General features: G+C 37.4%; 1 protein-coding gene across 1 annotated transcript; it reads right to left on the reverse strand.

The window, feature by feature from the left end:
- Nucleotides 1–236: 236 nt before the first annotated feature.
- Nucleotides 237–22000, reverse strand: TRA2A (transformer 2 alpha homolog). The gene is made up of 8 exons (XM_059933998.1): nucleotides 21788–22000; nucleotides 10862–10995; nucleotides 6943–7108; nucleotides 5292–5480; nucleotides 3029–3144; nucleotides 1812–1937; nucleotides 1280–1347; nucleotides 237–1111 (listed from the first exon to the last, which is right to left on the reverse strand). The coding sequence occupies exons 1-8, from the start codon at nucleotides 21821–21823 to the stop codon at nucleotides 1101–1103; spliced, it is 846 nt and encodes a 281-aa protein (XP_059789981.1). The 5' UTR covers nucleotides 21824–22000; the 3' UTR covers nucleotides 237–1100.
- Between the last annotated feature and the right edge of the window lie 1102 nt (nucleotides 22001–23102).

Raw genomic sequence — 23102 nt, forward strand, 5'->3', positions numbered from 1 at the left:
CTTCTTGAAGAAATGAACCATATTATTTATCTTTCCTTCAGCATATTGTTTGATTCAGAACACTCTCAATATTTCCAAGTTGATGACCAAAAAAGGGAGGAAAGAAAACGGTTTTGCAAGACTGAAAAAGAGACACAGATTATACATTCAGGTGTAAGCAAAAATGTTAGGAAAAAGGAAATCCAAATTAATCCAGTTATATTTTCCCATTGTACCACAATAAAGAGACAGTCCCATTTTCAAAGAAATTAACTTTTATTTGAAAGGACACTACCCTTCCCCTCACTATTTCTAAGGACTCTATACAACAGCTTACTTAAACCATTTCCCCAATACCAAAATTTCTAACAGCAAAGCATACAACTGCTCTAAATAATAAATAATAAGGCTTGTCCTTCACTGATTAATTTCAACACAAAAATCAAACTTTACGTTTTTAAGTTTTAACAAATGTATTTTAAATACAACATGTTTTGTAGGAGTCCACAAGCTTTTCACCTCTAAAAAACGACAATTTTTAGGGTTCAAAAATTCCGTTCTTCAAAAGAAATGACCAAGTGTTTTCTTCTATAGCTTCAAACTTTCTACACTCAATTATTTGACTGCTCCATGCCATCCCAGACAAACCTGACATGACTGAACTACTTTATGTTACTAACTTCCCCAAAAGAAAGTTAGAAAAGGAGTTTGTAGTAAATGCAGCTCTCTAATACCATGTCTAATACAATATCTAACACAAAAGAAGCTTTAAAAAGATCATTTCTTTCCTCATTCAATTAGGCAGGAGTTAATTTTCTGTAAAAGCAAAAAACAAACAAAAAAACATTTACAAAAGCATAACACTGGGGGTTCCTTTTTAACTCAAGATGTTTAACTACTCAAAATGACAACAATTACATCTTTAAGAATATAATAAAAGGGGTGAAAACAACAATACAATCGACAAAGTGTAGATGCTAAATAAACCAAAGATGTTTTTAAGGGCTCTTTTTAAGGAGTAGGAAGGATTAGAAGCTTGGGGAAATCCAGAATTAAACAAAAAAAGAGAAAGGGAAAAAAAAGAGAGAAAAAGATGTCCTCAACTGCAACCACTCTGTTTATCAATAGCGTCCTGGAAAAGAGTAAAAAAAAAAAATTTTTTTTAGTCAAATGAGAATTATAGTTTGACTTGCCTAATATTTTCCCAACTATTAACAGTCACTATATACCTTAATTTTCTAAAATAAACCATTAATTAGAAATGAGGTTCTTAATGCAACAAAAGCAAAAGTGTACGTACTTGGGCTGTAGGAACGAGATCTTGATCGTGATCTGTATCGACTATAGTAAGGAGAAGGCGATCTTCTTCTGTAGGAAATAAAAGTTTATTTAGCATATTACATAATCACTACACCGAGGCAGATCAAACCAAAAATTCCATCATTCAAAATAATAATGGACCTAAGATGAAAGTTATTAAGTTTTCCATGTGCCAACAATACTAGAACAGTATTGGCCAATACAGATAATTAACCTCTTTTCTTGGTCTTGAGAAAAATCATTTTTCCTACTTTCAAGAAAGCATCACATAAAATCTATTTAATTTTTTTTTTTGGCCACGCTGTGCAGCATGTGGGATCTTATCTTAGTTCCCTGACCAGGGATCAAACCTGTGTCCCCTGTGCTGAAAGCGTGGAGCCAAAACCTCTGGACTGCCAGGGAAGCCCCATATTTTAAATATTTTTATTAATACACATTAAACATAAATTAAAAGTGCCAAACACTACTACTATCATCTAACTTAGAACAGAAATCATAAGTTAAAACATTACCTGTACCGGTAATCATAGTCTTCATATCTGTCGTACCCACGATCATATCCTCTATCATAGTAAGAATCTCGACGTCTGCCACCTCCTCCACCTCCACCACCTCCTCCACCGCCTCCACCACCACTACTACAGAAAAATGTGAAAATTCTACATCAATGTGAATGATTACCTTCTATCATCATTTAATATAAATGGATGCTTAAATAAAATGGAAGAAGGGAGAGAGACGAGAGAGAAGACATAACCCTTTCATGCCAATTACTTCCACGTCTCTTTGCTGACTCCCATGGTATTCTACTTTTGCTTCATATTTATAACATAAATAACCCGGAATAATTTCATGAAACTCTCCAAACTATAAAATGCTCTTCTATTAATGCACTATCCAAATCAGCAAGACCTTTTCCATAAGGTGAAAAAAGCATCGTGCTTTTTTCCATAAGGTGAAAAAGTACCAAAATGCTAAGATGTATGTCCTATGACTAGTTCAAAAGCAGTTAATAAATATCAAGAATTTAAAAGTAACCAACCCTGAACACCAAAGAGAACTGAGGTCCAGCGCTAAAAAAATTTCAAGGTCTCGTGTTCAAACCTCTGGCAGTGAATTTAAATTCTAAGCCCTCTTTTTCCTGCTGTTTTCCCAACTCCTGATCATAGGGACATTATTTTCACTGTTACTACTATTTTCAGTAGGCTCTCCTTGTCACATCCTATATTTTCTCAAGAGGCTTCACATTAAATGAAAGCCTATATTTCTTCTTTCACTCTTAAGAAATACTGCCTTTGGTTATATTAAAAAACTTTTATAAAATTCCCTATTTATGTTGTACACAATGCAAAACTGGCTTTTTAAAAAACAAACATTAATATCAGTAAAATCATTCCATATACACAGAGGCTTCCAAGGTCACACAAACGTTAAAACAATATTTAAAAGCATACAACAATTTTCTAGTATTTAATATTTTTCTATTTCTGTAGTACAAGAAAATAGCCAGGAATGCACTTCAATAGTTTTAATTTCTCCCCCTGCTCAAATATACATATAAAAAATTAAAGAAATGAAATGATTCAAAGAATACATATAGTCATATTAAATAACTTTCAATTCAAATTACAGAGAAAAGAAGTTTATCTTTTGATTAATCAAAATTTTGCACACATTTCTGGTGGATTTCTGGCTCCTAAAATTCAGCTTAGGAAACTTGAAATCTTACTGAGTTGGTCTGCCCATGTATATGCCTGGTGTAGGTGTGTGCGCTCTCTTGGTGATAGAATAATCTACACGAATTCTTCTACCATCCAGCTCCATTCCATTTGCCCTTTCCATAGCCTATAAAGGAGAACAGACACAGGAAGTCATGCATAATTCACCAAGGAGAAACTATCAAAACTGCAAAAAATTTAACACATTTTTCATTTGAAATTTCAAAAATTAAAATTCTCTAAACACTTCTTTCTCAAGTAAGAAGGGCTAGGATTTGATGTATTAATCCCTGCTATACGCATGTCGATAGTACTGAGTTTTCAACGTACACATGGACACTTAAGCAGGCCTCTCCTGAAAGACTAGGGGCAGCTACAGCCATAAAGAAGGAACCACACAACCCAGGGAAGCCTGCAGAATTCTGAGGCTTCAGTAACTAGCTTCAGTCTGAGCAACTCAAAGCAGAAACTGCAACTCAGTGGACAAGTCATTCCTTAAAAACTTGTCGAGCCATTCCTTAAGTAACACACTGCCACCTAGTGAACTCCAAATATAAAGGAACTTCTTAATCTGCCAGCAAGTGCTGTCTTTATGTCTGTGCTCACATTCCACAACACTTTGCCCTTTGGTACTAATACCAATAAATGCAAAAATGAATCTAACCACTTTAACACATTTTAAGACATTCTCAGAAACTAAGTAAAGTTGCCATTTTCATTTTATCTTATCCAGAAATAAACCTAAGAGGAGGAGGTGTGTGAAAAGACAAACAAGTTTCATATTAAAAAAATGTTTAATTATGATATTGTTTGCACTTTGCAAACTTTCACTTCAGGTCAGATATCCTGGTATTTCTAAATTTACACCTTTATCCCTTAATTGAGAACAGGAATAAACCAATCACAAACATGTAACAGTAAAAAAACCATTACTGTGTCTATCAGAATGTCTATAACATAAATGCCTTCAACTCAGAGCATTATTTTGTTAGAATTATCCAGGGTTTTTCAGCCACACCACTATTGATACATTTGAGGCCTGCTAATTCCGTGTTGCGGGTGGCTATCCTGTGCACTGTAGGATGTTTAGTATCAACCCTGGCCTCTACCACCAAGTATCAATAGCATCTATTATTTTTGAAAGATACTCTTTTATTACGACTGCTTATACCACAATCAAACATTGTTGATGCAAAGAGCAATAATGACCTATAGCCAATTACTGTCACGTGTAAAATGGTACAAAAAAGAAATGCCAGTACCTTCTATTTCTTTAACAAATAACCTTCAAAAATTCCTTAAAATGGAATTTTCTAATTCAGTCACCATGAACTTTTAATATAGAGAAGGCAAGCCTACTGCTTCCTCTATAATCCATTATCTAGTACATTAGAATAGCACTATTTCAAATCCCTGACATTGATTAGGATCATTCTGTTAGGCAAATTAAGAATGGCACTAAACAAAAATGAAAAAGTACCAATTCTTTCCATGTATTATTTTTCATTTATAGAACAGAATGGTACATGAATTTTAAGAGAATAAACAAAGCTCTGTATAGACAGGGAGCTAATTAGACACTTACAAAAATTAAACAGATTAAACCTAAACACAATTCTTTTTTTTTTTTTCTTTTTCTTTTTTTGGTTGCATTGGGTCTTTGTTGCAGTGTGCGAGCTTCTCACTGAGATGGCTTCTCTTGCTGCGGACCACGAGCTGTAGGCACACGGGCTTCAGTAGTTGTCACATGCGGGCTCAGCAGTGTGGTTCACGGGCTCTAGAATGCAGGCTCAGTAGTTGTGGCACATGGGCTTAGTTGCTCTGCGGCATGGGGGATCTTCCCGGACCAGGGCTCGAACCCGTGTCCCCTGCATTGGCAGGTGGATTCTTAACCACTGCGCAACCAGGGAAGCCCTAAACACAATTCTTTTAAAAGGTCAATGTAATCATTTGCTTGGAGCATGAATAAGGGTTTCAAAAGAGAACACTTATATGTACTTCACCTTTTCCATTAACTCAAACACATAACCACACTTTACAAAGCCAGATTTCAATAAAGATGTGCCTATACCAGAGAGTATTAGCTGGAAAGTGAAACTGGCCATTCCAATTCTAATACTGAGAGGTGGAGTTTAAATCATGTCAGACAATGAAAGAGGACATAATGTTTATGGAACTGGGAGTTTATCAATCAGCTTTTAACAGTAACTCAATACTAAATAATGCACATCAGAAAATTTTCAAAATGACAAATAATTACAAAAACAAAATTACCTCCTTTGAGTCATCTATTCTCTCGAAATAAACAAAAGCAAATCCTCGTGATCGTCCAGTTCGCTGGTCATAAACCACATTGACACCACTCAATGGTCCATATCGAGAAAATACTTCGCGAAGATCTCTCTCTGTTGTGTACAAACTGAGGCCAAACACTCCTAGACAAGTGTTGGGATCTGGATTTGCCTGTTGAATAAAGATGTTATTTAACTTTAAGCTCCAAATTAAAATAAAAACACACAGAAATACTTTGCTTAGAACACTTCACCCAATACACAAAGACTATATTGTTTCAAGTCACTTGGAAACAAGAATTTAAAAGAAAAAAAAACAGGTGAGCTATATTTTACAGTTCATGGCACACTCAAGCCTTCTTTAGAATATACTTCAGGTTGCATCCTGAATAAAAATGTCCCTAACTTTCTAGCCCAGCAATTTTCAGAACGTATCCTAAGAATTCATCCTTAGTTTAATGCCATATTTTTAGTTTATTCAAATGTTTTATATCCCTTATAGATTTGTACTCAATGTTGACTTCATCTGCAATTGCTGATTAGATTCTCCTCAATTTTCATTCTTTAGCAAGGATGATCTTTCAAGGTTCCCACAATCCAGATTTGAAAAATTAACGTGCAGATTTCAAAACACCATTAAATAATAGCAGACTCCACCACGGTTAAATACAAACAAACCTCAGTGTCACATATCCAAGACTCAATTTCCTTATCAATAATAAGGTAACTTGACTCAAAAAGAGATTAAAAGTATTACTTCATTGAGGAACTTTGCACATTGCTCAATATAAGTGTTAGCTATTACTATTACTACAGAGCTTTTGCTATTTCCTTGCTACCCCCTTCTCATGGTAAAACTTTTAATCTCAGTATTTTCAACTCAGCTTTTCATTTCAATTCTTGGAACATATTGCTTCTTCCCAAATTTCTTTCTTTTTTAAAAATAAATTTATTTATTTTATTAATTTATTTTTGGCTGTGTTGGGTCTTCGTTGCTGCGCATGGGCTTTCTCTAGTTGCAGTGAGCGGGGGCTGCTCTTCATTGCGGTGCACAGGCTTCTCACTAAGGTGGCTTCTCCTGTTGTGGAGCACGGGCTCTAAGCACATGGGCTCTAGGCGCGCGGGCTTCAGTAGCTGTGGCACAAGGGCTTAGCTGCTCTGCGGCACGTGGGATCTTCCTGGACCAGGGCTCGAACCCATGTCCCCTGCATTGGCAGGCAGATTCTTAACCACTGCGCCACCAGGGAAGCCCCCAAATTTCATTTAACAACTCAAAAGTCAAAAAAAGAAAACACACTTGAATGCATATAAACAATATTCATATAGCCAAGGATGTTTCTGGAGTACCATAAAAGATGTTATACTATGACTAAATACACAGGAAATACAAAATAAGCTTTCATTAACTTTCTTTTTTTTAAATTTATTTATTTGGCTGGGTCAGGTCTTAGTTGCAGCACTCGGAATCTTTGTTGTGGAGTGCAGGCTCCAGAGCACAGGCTTAGTTGCTCTGCGGTATGTGGGATCTTAGTTCCCCGACCAGGGATCGAACCTGCATCCCCTGCGTTGGAAGGTGGATTCTTAACCACTGGACCACCAGGGAAGTCCCTCATTAACTTTTAAAAAACACATACCCTGCTGCCTGTATGTCTTCTCCGGTTAGACATTGGAGAATGACTTCGGCTCCTTCGACGCCGGTATTCTGGTGTATAGGACCTACTTCGAGATCGTCTCCTATGAGAGTGAGAATGGGATCTGGATCGAGTGTAACGTCTATGAGAATGCCTCCTTGACCTCGACCTTTGAGAGAAATAAATTTAGGTAAAAATACTGGAACAAAATGGCTAACGCTGTTAAAATCAAAAGCAAATGGACACCAAATGAAGGTTCCCTGAGCAGACAAAACCAGGTCATTAATTTAGCTTAATCACCAAATACTGTGAAGACACTGCCTGCTCACCATATAAGCTGCTTTGTAACAACATACCACTCAGCCTCATTCCATGTTTGGCTGGAGTGCTCCCAGTTTGCAAAGTGTCTTTTTGGTATGTGTACGGTAAATTTTTACTAATTATGTTCATGATTCATTGGTTTTACTTTCGCTTTCTGAACTTTTGACAATGCCAAGGACCTATACGTATATACATCCCTGCTTATTCTCAGCTCGTTTTCCCTTTCAGAGGAAAAAGTATTCTTCCTCTTGTACTCTTAATCACTACATCTCCTCCTTGTTCCCAGTCTATCCCTTCTAAATTCACTCTTCCCACCTTACCTTACAAACATGTTAAGGCTCCACCTTCTTTAGAAAGAAAAAAATCAACTAGCACTAGCAAGAAAATTCTTTAATATTCTATAACATGGATAAACCTTGAGGACATTATGCGAAGTGAAATAAGCCAGTTATAAGAAGACAAATACTGTGTGATTCCACTTAGATGAGGTACTTAAGAGTAGTCAAAATCATAGAGACAGAAAGTAAGATGGTGGTTGTCAGCGGCTGGGAGGAGAATGAGAGTCATTATTTAATGGGTAGAGTTTCAGTTTTACAAGACAAAAAGAATTATGGAGATGGATGGTTGTGATGGTTGCACAACAATATGAATGCATTTAATACCAGTGAACCATACACGTAAAAATGGTTAAGATTATAAATTTTGTGTATTTCACCACACACAAAAGACAAAACAAACCACCAACTACCATTACCATCACAATAAAATCGCTTGATTATTATCACATTTTCAAAATAGTCCTATATTCCCTCCACTGTTAAGTATCATTTCCTTTCCAGTCTTTCCTTAGCCTGCTGCAATCTAGCATCTGCTAAATTAACCCATCACAACCTAAGTCCCCACTAAACTAATAGTCTTCATGTCTAATGGTCTTCAATTCTTCAAGCTTTCTACAGCATCTCACCAATCTCTCTACTGCTGATTCCCTAGTTCCTCTCCTATCTGATTATTTCCAATTGCTCACTATCCTTTTTCTCTGCCTATTATTGCAAAGAAAATGCCATTTCTTATTACTATTCATATGATCTATCCTCAAACACCCAGACCAGTAGTCATGACAGTCATACAAAAAAACTTCTATGAGGCATTCAATAAATGATATAAATGCTAAGGGCCAGAAAGTTTAAACAATAAAGCTAGGAGACTTAATAAGATTTTACTAGGCAGACAGGGGAAAAGTGTTCTAGGAATACCAAGAACAAAGGTTCCTTGGCAAGAAGACATGGAAATGAGATTAGAGAATTGCAAAAGAGTATAATCTGCTAGGAATTAGGATACTTATAAAGGAAGGAATGCAAATGAAGATGATGAAAGGACTGGGACAAATCTTGTGTATGAAGCTTAGAGTACAGCTTTATTGAAAGGAGGCAAACAATCTTGAGTGGGAATGAAAATAATACGAACGGCCTACTATCTACAAGAAATTAATCACTGGCCGGGGTGGGGGAGAAACAAGAAAAAAACCTGTGTTTTATACAAATACCAAACAGGATATTTCCTATTTTCCTTAGCACCAATTTATAGCTTCAAATTAAAAAATAAAAAACATTAATAAGACAAGTTGTCACATAAAATATCAATAGTTACATTTATTTATTTATTTATTGCAGTGTTTGGTCTTTGTTTCTGTGCGAGGGCTTTCTCTAGTTGCGGCGAGCGGGGGCCACTCTTCATCGCGGTGCGCGGGCCTCTCACTATCGCCATCTCTCGTTGCGGAGCACAGGCTCCAGACGCGCAGGCTCAGTAGTTGTGGCTCATGGGCCTAGTTGCTCCGCGGCATGTGGGATCCTCCCAGACCAGGGCTCGAACCCATGTACCCTGCGTTGGCAGGCAGATTCTCAACCACTGCGCCACCAGGGAAGCCCAATAGTTACATTTAAATGCAGTTGGTCCTTCGTGTGGAGGGCTGACTGTACCACGCCATTTTATATAAGGGACTCGACCATCTAAGGATTTGGTTATCAGCAGGAGAACCAATCCTCCCCCAACAGATACTGAGGGAGGACTATAGTAACAAAAAGTGACGTTAATTTAAAAGCTTTCAGGACTGCTTACCTTTTCTCTAAGTCAGATAGTGATAAATATTACGAAAAAAATTAGGAATAAGGGAATAAAGAGTGTGCATGGTATTTAATGTTCTCTATTGATACAAGAGCAAAGAACTGCATCAAGTGATATGAGAATATCTTGATGGAAGAGAATTCTAGGCTAAGGGCAGCAAGTGCAAAAAGTACTAAAATGAAAACGTGCTCACTTCTGTTTCTACACCTGAATTCTATCGAGCACTATTCTGCACATGTGGATTCAATTAAATATGTAGAGTGGTTAGCAAATCAAGCACTAGGCTGGATCCTGGATCCAACAGAGAAAAAGACATAGCTGTGGATCGCACGAAAAGTACAGCCTTTTAATTGATTCTTCTGTCTCATGCCCCCTTGCAATCACACTCTATTCAAAGACATAAATTACCTCTTTAATGAAGAAATTACAATGACTTATCAAACCAACTGTCCAGGTTGTTTTTATTTATTTACTTTAAATTTTATTTATTTGTCTGTTTATTTATTTGGCTGTGTTGGGTCTTCATTGCTGTACGTGGGCTTTCTCTAGTTGTGGCGAGTGGGGGCTACTCTTCGTTGCAGTGTGCGGGCTTCTCATTGCAGTAGCTTCTCTTGTTGCAGAGCACAGGCTCTAGGGGCACGGGCTTCAGTAGTTGTGGCTCGTGAGCTCTAGAGTGCAGGCTCAGTAGTTGTGGCGCACGGGCTTAGCTGCTCCGCAGCATGTGGGATATTCCCGGACCAGGGCTCGAACCCGTGTCCCCTGCATTGGCAGGCAGATTTTTAACTACTGCGCCACCAGGGAAGTCCCAGGTTGTTTTTCACTGTTTTTTCCGCACACCAGTACACCTGGGACATCTGATACAGTGAGCCCTGCAGTGGCTCACTAGACTTTTTGTTTTAATCAGTGTAAGTGGTAGTGGCTGGGGCTCTGAATCACTCCAGGACCACTTCCTGCCAATTGTATCTGACCAGAGTTCCACGCTGGACCTAATTAGTTAGAATCTTCAGGTAAAGGATGTAGCTGGAAGGTAAAACTTGAAAAATCTTCTCAAATCATTTTGATAACCAGTACAACATACATACACCAACCACCTCTGCACTAAACTGCATGCCAAGTCTCCAATGGAGAAAATTACCTTTTTGTTGTGCAAATATTATTAAAATAAAATCAAACATTAACCTTCAAATGCCAAGCACATTTAAATCAAACAACACATATTTAATTTGTATTAAAAGCTAGCATCAGATAGATTAATGGACTAAGGGAAGATTCTACCTTATCTAAGTCTTTGTATCTATTACGTATCATTCATTTCTAAACCATAGCTTAAAAAAAAAGACAACTTCATGATTTTGAGTCTTCAGTGAAATTTCCACAAAAAATGCAACAAATATGAGGGATTTGGTAAAAACCACTTTGCCCTGAAAAATCCAAGAAAAGCATTTTAAACATACTTACATATTATTTTAAACACACTTACCTGGATTTTGATCTTGATCGAGAATGGGATTCAGAGTGTTTGGAAACTCTTGATGGAGTACGAGATCCTGACCTGCTCTCCGATTTTACACGAGCAGGAGTTCCCGTTGGAGATTTTGACTGAGAGCGAGACTCCTAACAAAGAAGACAGTATTACAAATGGCACTGGTCACGTAGATGCCTAACACCTAACATTTAAAGTACCGTAATTATTTATATTGATTGCTCCTGAAAAACAAATGGTTAGGCAACACCCTCCAGAAAATTTCAGCTCATTAATAACCCATTGTTAATACTGCTAACTGTCCTCAATAATTCCCTACTTGAACCAGATCACCAATTCTCTATTAACTAAGTAATCATGCAAATTCATCTACAACTTGATCATACAGACACTGGAACATAAACCATACATTTACTTAACCTAGGACCCATTCATTCTTCCAGATTCTTTTAATTCTACTTCACTCTTGCTTTCTACTTCTCTTCATTCTTCATTGAGTTTTTCATTTTTCATACTTCGTGTATTCTTCCCCAATTCAAACAATTCAAAATAGCCTTAAAAAAAAATATTCAAGTGCTTCTATCTGACCAATCTTCTGTTCAATTTTTTCCCCCATTCAATTTTAATTTTCTGATCTTTAATACTTTTCATTAGCCTTCTTTTATCTTGATTTATCTTCCACATTCTTGGAAAAAACTCTTCAATTTCTTCACGAACATTAACCTTAATGGAAAAAGAACATTTAGTATATTTAAGCACGTGGGGATTATAAAACTCTGCTGGAGTTCAGAATGTTATCTACCAAATGGAAAAGCCAGCAGGTAAAGTGCAAATAACTAGTTTATTAAAAAAACAATTTTATAATCTTTAAAGTTGTTCAAAAGTCTAGTTTCTAACAATTAAAGAGAATTTACTGAATTTCTCTAAATGTTTTTACCATACTCTTCACCCTCCTCCCCTTTCATGTTTCATCCTAGCTCCTAAAACGTGAACAATTTTAATATAAATACTTAATTCAAGCATAACTCTAACAAACTGTACCCCCCCACCTATGTCTTAAGTTTTCACTAATTTATAACCTGAAGATTCCCAGTGATCTTAAAATAAGCTTTCACTAAGCCATGCTAAGATATCAAGATATAGTTAAAGCAAAGCATCATAGGCTGAAATATTTGTACACACCTATCTAAACTCACACATTATAGGACACATGTTGAGGTTCAAAGAAGTAAAAAAAATTAGTAAAATCACTACCATCTCCTGATTCTGTTTGACCACTATCTTTGCTCCCTCTGACTTAACCAGAAAGATACAATCTGAAATAAAACAAGCATACTGAAAAAACCAAGGGGAAAAGAAAGCATGAAATTTAAAAAATTTCCCCTTTGGCTTGTAAATTCCTAGTAGTAGATGTATTTTTGCAACTGAGCCATTTAAAAAATTGTATTTTATCCAATGAAGTACATAATAAAATTAGTATCATGGTCTTTATTGTTTATCCTACCTCTTTTGTTCATAGTTTTTGTATATTTTATGCAGCTATGCATACTTATACTCCCTTCAGTAACTATATCCTTTATCAGAAAATTGACTGGCTTCTGAAAAAGTTGGATATAAAAAAACTGATTAAAAGCTTGTTTTTTAAAAAATTTGATAGACATATGAAGCACTTATGACCGAAGTAGGATGGACAGTTTGGTTTCTCTGTCCACTTAAGCCTTGATTATTAGCACCAATTATCATTTAGGCTATTAAGACTATCATGCAACTTCCTTAAAGTTTTCCTTCAGGTTTAATGTCAAAAGACTTATTCATCAAGGACAGTATTAATGTTGCCTATTTATGTTTTTCAGATGAAAACAAAATCAAAATATATAGCTACCTTTCTGTTCAACATCAGCTTTTCCCATCTATTTACCTACAATAAGTCTTTCACCACATCTCAGATACTTTCTAAATTTCTGGACAGATGCCTGGAGCAGGCACAGCAACTGAGGCTTTTTCATTCACTGAAACTGTAAAAGCAGCATATTCAGGACTAAAAACAAAAACAAAACAAAAGTATGGCTAATTCACTTGTAATTGAAGTCTCACAGGCCAGTTCATTACCTATAATTCATTAGGTAAAAATATATTCCCCTCTCCCTTTTGGCTTTCCCTCATATAAAACAGATCCCCTGGTATAAATCTACAAACATCATCACAGCCTTTGTTATATATATAGAAAGCTGTGTGTTCTGTGACACTCTAAAACCTTTAATTTTTAGGATAGAAATCAAAATTTTATATATTAGGTTTAAGCCTTCCATCATAAAAACAATAGTTGAAAATTATTCAGTAGTGCTGAAAATAACCACTTTTTAGGTATTAATGTTAACAAGGTAACTCCGTAACAACTTAAAATTTAAATTTTAAATCCCATTTCTGGTGTAGCAACCCACTGGAAAATATGGGATTTTCCTTTTAGTTTGTTAACAAAAGCATTAAGAAATGACAGAATATCTTTTCAAAAGACACCAGTAAATTTAAAAGAAGGCTTGCTTTTTATTATCCAAGGTGTCACAAATACCTAACCTCTTTTGTTGCCTACTCTTCAATTTTTATATCAGGGAAACCTCAAACTACATATTTTTTTTTCCTGGAATCACTCAAGATTAAGAAAGAGTAACTTCCCTTTAACTTATAAAGATGTCAATAATTTTAACTTTCAAAAGCAATTTAGTGACTTATCTATCTAAAAAGTAAATCAGTAACTGTCAGTAAACTTAAAGAATAAACTGCAAAGTATAAAAAACTTTTAATCTTCATAATTATTTTTACTATAATACCAAACAAAAGGCCTGTCATTGTAAAGAACTGGTAGTTTAGTCTTCAAACACACATAGTCATATTCACCGTTTTAAAATAACATTCCTCAAAGGCTGATAACCAAATAAATGCCACTTTCACCAAACTGTGCGTTGGAAATCAGGCAACCATAAGCCCTTTATGGACAAATGCTAGATTATCCTTTTCTACCTTTGACTTGTCTTCATTATGAAATGGTAATTTCAACTTTTTCCAAAGAAATTCATACAACTATTCAGAATTTGTAAACAGAATTGAAATTGCGAAGAGAAAAATAAATATTGAGAAGGGGTGTTATCTGTCCTGTTTCACTAGAGACTACTTAACCTGCTCTTAAAGCTGTCCAGTCAAAAAGTTCTGCAAATTCTTCAGTAACCTGCATCTAGACCCACCAACCATTAAAAATATAGTGTCGGGACTTCCCTGGTGGCGCAGTGGTTGGGAATCCACCTGATTGGCAGGGGACACGGGTTCGTGCCCTGGTCCGGGAAGATCCCACATGCCGCGGAGCATCTAGGCCCGTGCTGCACACTACTGAGCCTGCGCTCTGGAGCCTGCGAGCCACAACTACTGAGCCCGTGCTCTGCACTGGGAGAAGCCACCGCAATAGGTCCGCTCACTGCAATGAAGAGTGGCCCCTGCTCGCTGCAGCTGGAGAGGGCCTGCGCGCAGCAACGAATACCCAACGCAGCCAAAAGTAAATAAATAAATAAATTTATTTAAAAAAAATATATAGTGCCTACTTGAAATGGGCAAATTAATGACTCAACCAAATCATATCACGAATTTTAACAGAAATATATCTTAAGGAGGCTTCCAGTCTACCTTACCTACTATAAACCAGGAGCTAGGCAGAAAGTTCTCACAGTACTACCTGCTTAAATAGTGTCCGTTTGTTTTTTTGAACTATTTTTTATCAACAAGATTCCTCTGGTGGTAGCTGAAGGACACAGCCAAAAATAAAAAGAAGGCGCTAACTACAATTCCTAAGAAAGTACTATAGTGTATCCAAAACAAGCAAAGAACTATCTTTCTATGTATAAAAATAGTATAACCATGTACTATTTTTTAAACCAGGAGAAAGGTTTTAAATATGTTCATGTTGTCAAACATGAACGATTCCTACAGCAAAAAATAACTGCAGGGTCTTGTAATACAGCTAGTATATTATAGATTGGAAAAAAATTCTGACCATATGTATGCTCAATACTTAAAGCCCATTAAAATACACCAATATAAATGCTATGCTGTAACCCATTCTAATATTGGGGCAAGGCAAATGCCAAGTAACAGTGCCAAGTTTACAGAAATTCAAGTCTATATGAATATAGTATAAGCTTTTAAAACAAATTCTCAAAATTATATTTCTCTACTACTTTGTAAAATTGGAGATTTCCACAGAAACATACTAGTGCATTTAGGTAAACTGTATGTGGGAGTGGGGAGGATTTTAAATTACCCAAATAACTTATATTTATTGTACTAAGAACTTCATTCTTTAGGATTTGAGGGAAACCTTCTGTGTTTACTCAATTCTTTCATTTCAGTCTACAGAAATAGCAGTTCTGCCTCCTTCCTTTCGAGTATGATAGACTGCTTCTTTTACAGATTCATCCTTAGGCTTGTAAAAGAAATACTTCCACTCTCTTTTTAATCCATAACTGGTATTAGAGCAATTTCTTAAAAAGAAAATACTGATTGCTCATAACATTAGCTATTTTTAAATGCTAATTTCCCCTTTTTTAAAGTCATACCAGTATGCTGCATTCTAAGTAAGATTAAAGTGGTCTTTGTATCTACAAAGGCTCACACATTCCAACTTGTATGTCTTTATATTCTCTAAAGTTTGGAATAATTTTGGCAATGTGTTAGACAAATTATTAAGGAATTGGCAGTTAATCAAATTTAAACTCATGTCACACTGTGAAATTACCTGTAAAATCTACAAATCTTCTATACAAATTTTATTTATTTATTTATTTAGTTTGGCTGTGCCACAGGGCTTTGCGGGATCTTAATTTCCTGACCAGGGATCAAACCCTTGCCCTCAGCAGTAAAAGCTTGGAGTCCTAACCACTGGACTGTCAGAGAATTCCCTTCTGTACAAATTTTAAATGTGGTTCATAAACCGGCCGGCTTATAATGCCATGATCAACTGTAATGTCCAAAAAGCTAGTGTATAAGTGGCAACTTCAAAGGTACAGAAACAAGTGTAAGAAGACTAAAGTGGTTTAACTATACTAAAACAAACTACTAAGAACCTGTTACAGAATTCCCTACTTATGTTCTCATCTTCTAATGTCATGGAGTATTTAACAAATCGAATAAGTAAGACTACAGGCTCTAGTTTCAAGGAAAAAAATCATAACTTTTCTTCTACCTCAGATTGGTCAGGCCTAGTCACTCACACTTTGGTGAAAATCATGAGACAATAAGGATTATACAGAACTACATACAGCAGTAACTTAAAGGAGGGAGGGGAAACCACACTTCCTTCAGTTATTCCCTTCTAAACTTTTCTTTTTTTAGTGTTTACTGATTCTTTCCCCCATCTGATCGCTACCATTTTCTCAGCTCCACTTCAGTCCTACTAAATTGATTATGACGTGTGAACAAATAATCAGTATTAATTCACTCAGCTTGTGGATATATACCTTTTATAAAGGTCCCAGGGTTAGTTACTTGATGCCTGAGCATCCACTGATGCTATCAAAGAGGTTTTCGTACTGTTCACAAGTTCTAAAAAACTATTATGCTGATTACTCACGGCTATTTCACACCTGTTATATTACACACTATACCATGTGTAAGTAACCCCAGTTCATTTACAAAATTAAGTCCATAAACAAAGTTTATCTGTATTTTTTTTAACGACTCTCATTCTTAAATATTTAAATCTCTTGATATTCTTTCAGATCCCAAGACTCTTTATACTCGTTTTAGGAATGGTACAAATCATAATAAGTATCTACGACAAATCTGTAAAATTAGTTAGGCACCATGGGTATGATTAGTTGCACTGCTCTTTTTAAAAAATCCCAACTTCTGCTTATATTGAGCAAATTAGCACCCTTCAGTGAAAGAATCTCAAATACAAAAACTTGAGTGTTAAAATGTCTCAAGTTTTACAAATTCTCTGCTTAAATGGATGGGGGAATAAAAAAGCATTAAAACTGGATAAACCATAGTACTTTAGGGAAAAAAATTAAACCCAAGACACATAAGACTATCCCCCAAGTTTAATACCACTCCTACTAAAAGGAAGCCATACCCTTTTGCAACAGATTGATGAGATATATAAAATTAAATTGCTGAAGAAGCTGAACTAAGTTTTTTTTTTTTTTTAAGCTAAAGTGCTAACATTCTTAATCTGTAACAGGGATTCAATCTTAACTGTATTCTAAAAAAAAAAAAAGAAAAGACAGGGTTGTTTTGTTTTTTTTTTTAAAAAGGAGTCAGTCACCAAGCTGGGTTTTTAATGGCATAGCCATCACCCTCATTATTATTACAAACCAGGGTTCAAAGAAGCAAAAAAACCCCAAAAAACAAAACTTCCCCCATTTCTGCTATTCTTCAACAAAATATCTTAACACACACAAATTTAAATTCCAAACTGATACAGATGAATTTATGTTTTGCTCTTCACTTTTATCATCCAGGTAATCATCTCATATATTAAGAAGGGGAACACTAAGGAGTCTCTTTAAAATATTCCAGCTACTCAAGAAGCCAGAATAAGCTCTGAAAAAAGGACGCCAGAATAAGTACTATCCTTCCTCTTCAACTATTCTGAACTATTTTACAAAGCATAGACAATTGTGGAATTATAAGATAGCGAATCCTTAACCTCTATTAAGAGCACTGGGTCACTGTCAAAGAAAAAAATTGGACTTAACGTTTTTCTAAGTTTCGTTCAAAAAAAAAAATTAGGGGTAAAGGGGAATAAGTAAAATAACAAGAAAGTCTTAATTTCCATTCCCCTTAATTTCTATCAAGGACACTAATATTTTTTGAGATTGAATTTTAGTTGAAGTTGTATTCTTTTTCTGAAGATGACATTCGAAGTCATAGATCAAGTGCCAACCTCACTCTCAGCTCCAAAAGACATTTCCGCTTAAACTTCTGTTAACTTGATATACATGTCCCAAGCAAACTGCTTTAATGGACCTACTTATTGCTATTTTAATGAAACCACTATTCTCCTGGATCCCTTAAAAATGTCTCCCTCATTCTTTACATCTCACTGCTGTCCAGTTTAGATCAGATTTTTCATAAGCTCCTTCCTTAAATATTTCAAGTGTGCCCTGCTGCTCTTCCTATATTAGTCTCTGTTCTTTGCTAAAATTCCTTTCATTTCGCCACTCCCAGAATTAAAAATCCATAGATGGCTCCTTACTGCATATTGGATTAAGTCCAAATTCCTAAATCTAAAATTCAAAATCCTCCATTATCTTACTACACAGTCAAATCTATCACGTCTCATTAGTCCAGCAACCTCTTCCTTGTCTCATCCTTATAATCAATATTCGTTATTTCCCTTATCATAATGTCCAGCATAAGTTTTACATACTAGATAAAGCTTTCCCTTTCCTCTAAGCTCACGAAACTGCTCAGCTTTATTTTCTGAATTCCTTATTAATTCCATCACACAGCACTTGATTATATACTTACTTTTACCCAGATTTGAGCTGTCAGTCATCTCAAATCAGACTCGAAGCTCTCTTTCCCTCAAGAACATCTGGCCTTTACTAAAAAGGTAGCGGATGCTCAACAGTTTCACCCCAGGCAGAAGGGAAATTGGTTGCTTAACTGTTAGGGTTACTTATAACAAAATTCAGCCAATTACATTTTCTTTCCTAAAGCTCTCTTACTCCAGTCCTTTGAAAATGCAAGAAATATTAATATATAATGGAAAATTAAGCTCCTGTCATTGTTTTTAGCAAACTCCATTAATGGCTCGGAGACACTGAAGTGCACTGTACTCCTTTAAAAAAAGTAATCAAAATATACACCGCATAGTTTAAGTACACAATGAGCAATGGACTGGGACTTGTACAGATTTCTGGCTGCATGGTCTTCTGGGCCTCAGTGTTTAATTTCTTAAAATGCTAAGAGTTCTCCAGCCCTTGCAAGATTATGAGCAGTATATGAGAAAATATGTCAAAGATGGCGGGGAGGGGAGGAGATCCTAAAATGCTATAGAAGTAGGAACTATTAGTACGAGTCCTGTTTCTTTAATATGTTCCGCAGTCTCTAGGAACTTACCCTCTAATTTTAAATATCTTTTCAATAAGATGGGGTTAAAATGTGTTGTTTATTCTGTACATAAAGCAAATGAAATCTGAATACTGACCTATCAATGTTTTCTCTACTTTGTTTTTGTCAAAAAGTTTGAAGTATAATAACTACTTAAAACACCTCAGAAACATCATTTGAAAATCCTTTTTCTGAGGCTCTCTAAAAGGTTACTACATTTAGATACAAAGATAACACAGGGCTTCCCTGGTGGCACAGTGGTTAAGAATCTGCCTGCCAATGCAGGGTACACGGGTTCAAGCGCTGGTCCGGGAAGATCCCACATGCCGCGAAGCAACTAAGCCCGTGCGCCACAACTACTGAGCCTGCGCTCTAGAGCCCCTGAGCCACAACTACTGAGCCCACGTGCCACAACTACTGAAGCCCACGTGCCTAGAGCCCGTGCTCCGCAACAAGAGAAGCCACCGCAATGAGAAGCCCGCGCACCGCAAGGAAGAGTAGCCCCCGCTCGCAGCAACTAGAGAAAGCCCACGCACAGCAACAAAGACGCAACGCAGCCAAAAATAAATAAATTAAAAAAAAAAAAGATAACACAACAACTGTATTCTATAAAACCTTTTTAAATTGGTTTGTGGTTAGCTGATAAAATATCACTATAGTTTAAAAACCAAAAGCACTGGTGAATATGAAACTGCTTTAAGAGAACAACAACAACAACAAAACATGCACCCTCAGAAGTCTCTGGCATTTTAATTCTTCACCCAATTATGAATAAAAACAAATACCTCAACCTACCAAAAAAAAAAAAAAAAAAAGTAACAGGTGAATGTATTTATTACACAATCGGAGTTCATTAATACTAAAACACATCTGGGTATCACATGTGAAAAAATATTTTCTATGACCACAAACACTCTAAAAGAAGAGGAAAAGGTAAAAACCTTTTTCTACTAAAATAAATTGTTAATGCCTACATGCAGTTTAGCTTAAAACTGGGTGGGAATCTTACATTTCTTTCTTTCTCAGATGGGTAAGGTAACAATTATCTAGAACTAGACAAATTCAACCTGATGACTACATAAAAAATAAGAACCTAAAGGAAAACAAGGTCCAAAACAGTAGTCCTCTTCACTTCACCACAAACCAAAATAAACATTAACTGCCCAAAATTGTACTGACGGTAACTGAAGATTGACAGCAAAATTTCTTCCCATAACTACCTAACATTTTCAAAACAAGAAGCAGCTTATGACTAACTACCACCTAAATAACATTACATGATTTTAAAAACTTTTGTTGGGACAATCAATACTCCATCCTAAAAAATGAGCAGGTTCAACTATTCATTAATATCTATGCTCCAGATTTTATTAGAGAAATCCAATCTTAAAGGCATTAAAGATAGCTTTGTCTCTAACCTCAAAAAGAAAAGCCTAAATTGACCTTCTGATTTAACTGTCTGGTTCCAGATGCTTATCTTATGAACTTCTAAAAAAAAGAAAAAACTCATTCCATCCAGCATACACCTAAAGTGTTTTTTATGAGTCTCCCCTAGTGACCAGAATGCCAACACAAGAGCCGGAAAATGCTGCCTGGGGACTGTTTTCTTTTCAGGGTTCTACACTAGCTCACATCAATTTTCACTACGAGGGTAACTTCGGAAATATAACCCAATCACTGCTAAACGTTCTAGTATCTTTAAGCTGAGGATAACGTATCTTTGTGATGTTTATATTCATCACATCCAAAATAATGAAAAACTTCGAGCCCTCTTTGCTGGAGGATGGGTTGAGAAGAGAAATGGAAGACAGAAGGCCTGTAATTTTCAGGTAACGTTTTGGGTTAAGAAAATAGCATTAACTACTGTAAAAATACTGAGCCCTGAAATTTGTTCAGTTATGTAAGATTAAGACAGAAGATTCCCTTTTTTGTTTTTTTGTTTTTTTTTTACCGTAAAAACCTGTAAAGGAGTGGTCAGTGTTGAGGTGAAAGATCATAGGAAGAAAAGCATTAGAAGGTGAGATATAAAGAAGAGAAAGAAAAAAAAAAGCCCAACATCAAGGAATTAGAAAAATAAGCCGTTACAGCATTTCCACATTCATTTTGAAGTGAAAGGAAAGCAGAAGGGACATTAAAGGAAAAGGGCTCCTCGCGTAGTTTTCCCCTCACAGCTCTCGTCTTAAGAACGCTTAAGGGTCGGTGCGGTCGTTGACTAACCACTTCATTAGGCTCGTCCCACCTTCAACCTCAAGGCTTTCGCCTTTATAGACGCAACGCCGCCGGTTCCAACAGAGACGCGGCCGCTCACTGCAATAGAGAGCCAAGGAGACACAGGCCCCAGCTAGTCCCACGCCAGCTTCTCCCCGCCCGGACAGCAGCCCCGCGCACTTTCGACCCCGAGACCCTCTACGATGCTCGGGGTCGCCAGAAACGCCACCGCAGGAAGCACCTACCACTATCCAGCCGGGGGGAACTCCCTGCCGTCTCCTCCCGCCCCACCGGGACCCACACCTCGGAACAGAGATAAGGAAGCCTCGGGGTGGGGAGAAGGCAGGGCGCACCGCTGGGGGAAATCGGACCCAGGGGTCCAGCTATCAGTCTCCAAAGAAAGGGGGAAGGGGAGGTTATCCGTGGTGTTTGGGGCAAGAGTGTAACCCAGAAGCCATCTTGGGATGTGAAGAAGCGACCTCGATGGCTCCACAGGCTGCTCCCCGCGGGCCCCCGCAGAACTCCCCGCAACCCCGCCCGACCGCGCTCGTCCCAGAGAAACCCCGAGCATCGGGCCGCCGCCGAAGACGGCTCCCGCGGCTTTGTACTCACTCTGCCCTCGAAGTTGTTCTCCTCTACATCACTCATGTCGGCCAGGCACTCCCCAGAACTAAATAAGAGACAGGTCTCGGCTTGAGGGCCGATGGCCTAATCAACCAGCTGACTGGACCGTGGGGAGGAGGAAAGAGTCGGCAACAACAGCCGCTCTACTCCACTCCCACTCAGTCGCAGGCTCCGGCAAAATGGCGCCGGTGCCGCCAGAAACCTTCTGGCCTCCCGAGTGCGCGACGTAAGGAGGCGGAGCGTCTCTGTGACGTCAAGTGGACCCGCCCCCAGCGAGGTTTTGTGGTGGCCCCGGCCTAGCAACGCGGGCCGTCCGGGCTCTGACGCTCCGCGTCTTCGAACCGAATGCCCGCCAGACCTGCGAACTTCAGACTCCTTCCAACGCGTCAGTCCTTTTGAAGATTTTCAGTCACCAGATAAGCTTTTATTGACCTTGGTCCCTTTATATATTTTCCAAGTGGATTCTGATGGAACAGAAAAAACTGGAATCGCCTACATAATTAGGAGGCTTTTTATTTTGAATGTTTTCCTTACTCTTACTTTTCTCTGCACAGATGGGGTTATAATGAAAAGTCGCAGTTCCTTGCTTCACTCCTCCCTGAGACAACTGTGTCAATTTTATTTTTAATAATGCTTAGTTCCCTACTAATCTTAGGGAACTAAGCATTATTTGACTTAGTTCCCTAATCTTTTTTTAAAAAAATTAATTAATTTATTTATTTATTTTTGGCTGCATTGGGTCTTTGTTGCTGCACGCGGGCTTTCTCTAGTTGCAGCGAGCGGGGGGCTAGTCTTTGTTGCGGTGCACGAGCTTCTCATTGCAGTGGCTTCTCTTGTTGTGGAGCATGGGCTCTAGGTGTGCAGGCTTCACTGGTTGTGGCACGTGGGCTGGGCTCAGTAGTTGTGGCGCACGGGCTCAGTTGCTCCGCGGCATATGGGATCTTCCCCCACCAGTGCTCAAACCTGTGTGCCCTGCATTGGCAGGCGGATTCTTAACCATTACGCCACCAGGGAAGACCCCTTAATTCTCTAATCTTTGACTTAGATATTTCCTTATATCTTCATAGCCAAGACCTCCCAAATCTATCTACTTAGTTCCCAATCATGGTGGTAATTTCTGAGGTGAATATGAGCTTTATTTGTATTTTGCAATTTTAAACTTAGTTTCCTCATAAAATTTTTTTTCCATAATACTTTGTGATGGAAAGGTTGATGTGAACCTTCAACCACAGTTTTATGTTAGGAAAGGTAATTGAAAAACATTTTTATGAAGATCGCTACCCCAGGGCAAGATTTCAAGATT

This window comes from Balaenoptera ricei, chromosome 9 (assembly GCF_028023285.1).
Source record: "Balaenoptera ricei isolate mBalRic1 chromosome 9, mBalRic1.hap2, whole genome shotgun sequence".
NCBI classification, from domain to species: Eukaryota; Metazoa; Chordata; class Mammalia; order Artiodactyla; family Balaenopteridae; genus Balaenoptera; species Balaenoptera ricei.

Excerpts from the sequence above, each read along its gene's own strand:
- TRA2A (XM_059933998.1), bottom strand. The coding sequence starts at position 21,823 with ATGAGTGATGTAGAGGAGAACAACTTCGAGGGCAGA. Across the intron at positions 1,938-3,028 it reads TACATGGGCAGACCAACTCA|TAGTGGTGGTGGAGGCGGTG; the intron begins GTAAGATTTCAA and ends ATTTTTCTGTAG. Across the intron at positions 1,348-1,811 it reads GACTATGATTACCGGTACAG|AAGAAGATCGCCTTCTCCTT; the intron begins GTAATGTTTTAA and ends TATTTCCTACAG.